The sequence below is a fragment of the Limulus polyphemus genome, unplaced genomic scaffold (genome assembly GCF_000517525.1).
Source record: "Limulus polyphemus unplaced genomic scaffold, Limulus_polyphemus-2.1.2 Scaffold5115, whole genome shotgun sequence".
In the NCBI taxonomy this organism is placed as follows: Eukaryota; Metazoa; Arthropoda; class Merostomata; order Xiphosura; family Limulidae; genus Limulus; species Limulus polyphemus.
Genome location: NW_013670725.1, coordinates 55,217 through 60,978, shown reverse-complemented (window position 1 = coordinate 60,978; position 5,762 = coordinate 55,217). Strand labels below are relative to the sequence as shown.

The window sequence follows — 5,762 nt, the reverse complement described above, 5'->3', positions numbered from 1 at the left end:
TGAGTTATTTTGAGTTATTTTGAGTTATTAAATGTCCAGTGCAATAAAAAATAATATGTAAAAAAAATACAGTTCTGTGTACTAAAATTATGCTCAAACATATTGATGAGATATAAAACATTACAGTATTAGAAACAGAAAATTTCCATTAAATAGTCTTCAACTTGAGAGCTAAAGAAGAGTGGTGAAGACTCAAGTATACATTTTCTGAGTTGTTAAGGAGTTGAATACAGTGGTACATTGTTATAAAGATATAATTATTCAGGAAATCTATGGTTTACACAATATAGAGAGAATAGTGATACACATCTTCAAATATTAAAGTTTAGATTTAAGTTTGGCAAACTATGATAATTCAATGAAAAAAGTTTGTACTTTATCTATTTTTGTCTTTTTTGTTGTTATCTTTAGTAATTGAGTTACTCTGTAAGGGATTTTACAGTGACCAATAAGAAACTTTCAAGTTAAAAAAAAAGTGTTAAACAAATGGAATCCAATCTGAGACAAAGTTCTCAAAACTAACCTTTCTTTGTTGGGTTAGAGTTCTTTGGATTTTATTCACTTATTTCCAATTAATTTATTATAATTACAAATAGTTTTTAAAAGAGAGCAGTATTAATAAAACACATTTACTTGTAGCAACCATTCTGGTGAAAGCATTCTTTTCATGTGGATTGACAAAATCAGAGACTATCTAGATATTTGGGACACATGTGGTAATAATATCCAAGACACCAGTGAATCAATTGCTGAGGAATATGTTGACTTCAATTTTGAAAAGTACAAAAATGGTAGGTTTTCTAACATTATTAAGTAAAAATGGTAAGGACATTTATGGGGTGAAAAATGATATAGAAAATATGTTGCATATGGAGATAAAATTTTGACCACAGAGATTGATGTGGCTTTTCTAAACATTTAAAGACCAAACCATTTTTGAAATATGAGGGAATTTTATTATAACATCCTTATTTATGTAATAAATCATGTATTCAGAGATTTTTTTGTTTGTTTTCATGTTGGATAACGTTCTCAAACACATGTACCATGTAAAAATATTGAAAAGCAATTATTATACTTCTTATGTTTTTGATATATTGAAGTAGAAAAATAGATATTTGTTGTTTACTTTTACTCTTGAAAAAAGGTTATAAAGATAAACAAGTGTTTGTAAGTCATATTGAATATATAAATATCATTATATAGTTTCTTTGCATTTATAAAATATAAATCTTTCATAAAAAAAATGGGTTGTTACAAATGATCTAGTTAGGTCAGTAAAAAAAATAATTTGACATGTTATTTTAGAAAAGTTTCCTGCAAGCATAATAACTGGTTTTATAAGTTGTTCTTTCTTTCATGGTGGTCATATTTAACATATTATTTAAGGCAACCAGTGAACTTACTGGCTGGAATTTTGTAATTGGTTAAGTGCATAAAAATTATTATTTTTTTGACATAATCCCATAATTTTACTTCTATATATTAAGAACAGGGAAAGTTTGTCATTCAGTAAAGTCAGCAATCACATAAGCAGTAAATTTGCTCATTTTATGGTAAACTTAAATGTTATTGAGTGATCCTTTTGTTTTCATTATATTTTGACTGTAATGAAGTTACTGCCCATCCTTTCATGTTTTGATTAATATATGTATATGTATCTTTATGCACATGTACATGTATTATATCCAAGTTCATTAAAAATGCTTAATTTCTGAGTTGAAAAATGTACATGGTCTTCATAAAATCCTTTGACTCAAAGTAAATCTCCTTACCTCCTGAGCAAACAACAATAGAATAATAAAAAAAACAACATGATATTCATTCTTTCTAAAATCTGACATGTTTACTAAATTATGTTGTGACCACCATCATAGACAATTTAGATGCAATATTCAGGGTTTTCTAAGTTTTTCAGCTTGGGGGTGGTCTAACATGACTTGGTGGTTAGGGTACGAATTGCATTCTGCATGTTGTGGATTCAAGAACCTGTCACAGAACTTACAACTATTTGGCTGCTCTTTACTATCAAAAAGTGAACTGACCATCACATTATAACACCCTATGGCAGAAGGGACAAGCAAGATGGACTGATGGAGGTCCTCTTTATAACTTCTCTGACACTGGACAAAAGAATATTTTTGGTGAGAATTTTATTTAAAGTAGTAAATATAACTACATACTGTTATTTATGCCACATGTTTGTTTTCCAAAAAAACAAACTGCAATAAAAAAAGAGACACCTCAAAATGGCTATTATTGAAAACTGCTATCAAATCATTAGGCGGTGGCTCACAGCTAAGGAGTCTTAGTTCTTGAAGCCTTCAAACTATTTATTTGTTTGTTGAATTTTGTGCCCTCCCTAATTTTCAAGTGATACTAGAGGGAAGGCAGCTAGTCAGCACCACCTAATGAAAACACTTTATACTCATTATTGAAGCAATCAATGACGTTATGCTCAAGAGTGTTGGAAGTAGTGTCCACAGACTAATAAGAATCCATATATCCATACTTTCTGAACAAACAGTAATACCTCTAGGCAGTAAATACATAATGATGTGCACACCTTTCAGTCTATAACATAAATTCATTGATTGCTATGAATACAGTAAAGTAACAATAGGTTTTGAGTAAAAGATCAAATTTCCTATCATGCACTACACACGACGTATACCAAAAAACAACTTTCTTACTATAAATAAAATATATTCACTAACTTAGATGACTTATTTTCACTGACTGTCAGTGTAATCCTTATACATAGTTTTTTTTCTTTTTTGTATATTAAACAATGGAACAATTAAAGAAATTGCAGGTACATACATAGCGGCTGAACCATGTGTATGATATCTTTCAATACATTGTTATAGATACAAGAAAATTAATAGTAAAACAGATTTCAAAATTGAATAGTGTCAAATATAAAAGACTGTTTAGTGTAGGTATTATTAATCAACTTATCTTGTGAGTGAATATTTCATGATTGATTAATTTTTTTATAGCAAGAGAGTTAAAAGCAATTATTTTAAAGGTTATAGTTACGACAATTTTGGTTACGTAACTATATAAGAGTCGTATGTTGTGTGTATAATTCATTGATGTAGAGGCTATCGAACATTGCATGCAATCCATTGATGTTGAGACTATTGAGATTTCTAGAAGGCCTAAGTGATAGATGTATAAATAGTGGCAAGAAGATGAAAAAAAAGTGGTAGAAGAGAGTAAAGTCACTGGAAGGAGAAGTTCTGTCAGAGAAAAGTCAAACATAAAGTTAATCAACGCAGGAGTGAAAGTCCTAATGTTGATATGTTAGAGTGAGATTAACAATTTCGTAAGGGATAAGGAGAATAAGTTGTCTCATCAAAGGGTGTTCTAAAGTAATTGAATCAGTCTGAATGAATTTTGACAAAAGGCAGACGATTATTGGAAGTATAGGATACAACAGCGATAACTCAATGGCAACGTAAGTGAACTGTACAGAAAAACTATTGCAATAGAAATAGAAAAAAATAGTTTGGCTTGTCAGCTGAATTCTAAAGCAATTGAATTGGCTTGAGTAGACTTTTGACAAGAAGAAGAGAACTGTATAGTGTTTAAGGTACAACTATGATCTCCATAGTGTAAAGAATTTTGTATGTACGTTCAGCTTGTTTCTAATATCTATATTTTATTTCAAAAACAAGTGGAGTGTGTGCTGTTCATTTATTTTTTTATTGAATTTATCACCAACAAGTCACAGACACCTACTGTAGAAGAATTCTTAGCCCAAGACACTCATATATATACTTACTATATATACAAACTAAAAAAAGTAAGTAGTCAAGTAGTTTCTGACAAATAGTTTAAATAATAATATTTGTGAGTAGCTCAAGAGTTAATGTTGGATGTTATGGACTAGTTGCTTTTCCTCTGGTATTTCACTTGAATATTAGGAATTGCTAGCACAGGTAGCATCTTTTGTAGCTTTGCAGGAAATTTAACATACAAAAAACATCTATTTATGCATGAACTACTGCTACAAAAGAGCATCAATAAAACAAAAATGAAATGGTATTCAATCTATCTTTGAGATTTGCTTGACCATTGTTTAATAAGCTTGGTGTACTTTTAGGGGACTAAGATTTAAAAAAAACTTTTTCAATTTAGCTACTAAATAAATACCGTGTTTCAAAGGTGTGTTGGTATGATTTTGTTGTTGCGAAGTAACTATCAAAGTGACAGTAATGAAGTTTTATCATTTTTCAAAATGGGTTATTAGATAATGTGGTATTGATGAGAGCTTGTTACTTTTTAGAAAGGTTATTTAAAATTTAAGGCTGTTACATATTTTTATCTTTTGTAAGAATCCAGTTAGAGCTACAGCTTATTAGAAAAAGATTTTTGACATTAGGAATTCACTGGTGGTTTCAGCTTTTCCTAAAATGCATGGTCATCATAATTTGACATACAAGGGTCAAATGTATGTCACTGGTGCAAACAATGCTTTTCAGTGTGTACTACTATGGACCATTAATGTATAGAAGAACAAAATAGAAAAACAATTTCAAACTGTTTGCAAGTATTGAGAAAGGCAGACGTCTACTATTTTTATTTATTATCCATACTTATTATTTTTTTGAGTTAATTTTAAAATTTGGAAAATATGCAATATTACTTTCAGTTGTGTAAGTTCTGTTTTACTTTTTACTATTTTTTATTATCTTTTTATGTCTTTTGTCTTTTGTTGAATGAGATTTATAAATTAGAAATAATATGCAAGCATATAGAGTTTTTGTATTTTATGCTTGATGGAAAGAGCTCTGTTTTATGATATTTCATGGCTGTTACTTTATGCATTTGTTTGTTTAATTTAGAATCATTTCTTTATTCTTCATGAAGTCAACCCTGGTAATCATATGATTTCTTTTAGTATGATTGTATATGTATAGGTGGAAGTTCTCAACAGAAGTGTTCAGATTTTGAAACACCTCGTATATATCATGGAGAAACAATCGTTGACAGAAAAAGCACTTTCCAAGCTCATTTAGCTCCTGTAGTTTGTGTGGAACAGGTGATTATACCTTCTGTTTTTATTACACTTGTCTGGTTTGTCCAGATCTATATAATACTTACTGTTGATCAAGAAAATATTATTACATAAAGTAAAAGCATCATCGGCTTTTTGTACTATTTAAAGTAAAATTTTTTGTAAAAACAATTTCTATGTGGTACAGTCCTTTATGAAGTCTAGCTATATGTAGATATTTTCATTTCATAACCACGAATTAGAGGTTTTCTTTATGACACAGTTCTTCACAAAGTGTAACCATCTATTGATAGCTTTACTGTAATAACCAGAAATTAAGAGATTTTCTTTATGACACAGTTCTTCACGAAGTGTAACCATCTATTGATAGCTTTACTGTCATAACCAGAAATTAAGAGATTTTCTTTATGACACAGTTCTTCACGAAGTGTAACCATCTATTGATAGCTTTACTGTCATAACCAGGAATTAAGAAATTTTCTTTATGGAAGTTCTTCATGAAGTGTAACCATCCATAGATATCTTTATTGTCATAACCAGGAATTGGAGGTTTTTCATATGATACAATTTATCATGAAGTGTAACTGTTCGTAGATAGCTATCTTTTCATAACCGAGAGTTAGAGGTTTTCTTTAGGAAACAGTTCTTCATGAAGTGTAACTGTTCGTAGATAGCTATCTTTTCATAACCGAGAGTTAGAGGTTTTCTTTAGGAAACAGTTCTTCATGAAGTGTAA

The 5,762-nt window shown here is 29.7% G+C and overlaps 1 protein-coding gene across 1 annotated transcript in view; it reads left to right on the top strand.

Moving 5' to 3' along the window:
* LOC106472143 (protein IMPACT-like) overlaps positions 1–5,762 on the top strand; it is a 35,408-nt gene that overhangs the window by 9,785 nt on the left and 19,861 nt on the right. Inside the window, exons 6-7 of the mRNA XM_013932773.2 lie at positions 640–791; positions 4,929–5,050. Of these exons, the coding sequence (XP_013788227.1) occupies positions 640–791; positions 4,929–5,050 (274 nt within the window). The remainder of the gene's footprint in view (positions 1–639; positions 792–4,928; positions 5,051–5,762) is intronic.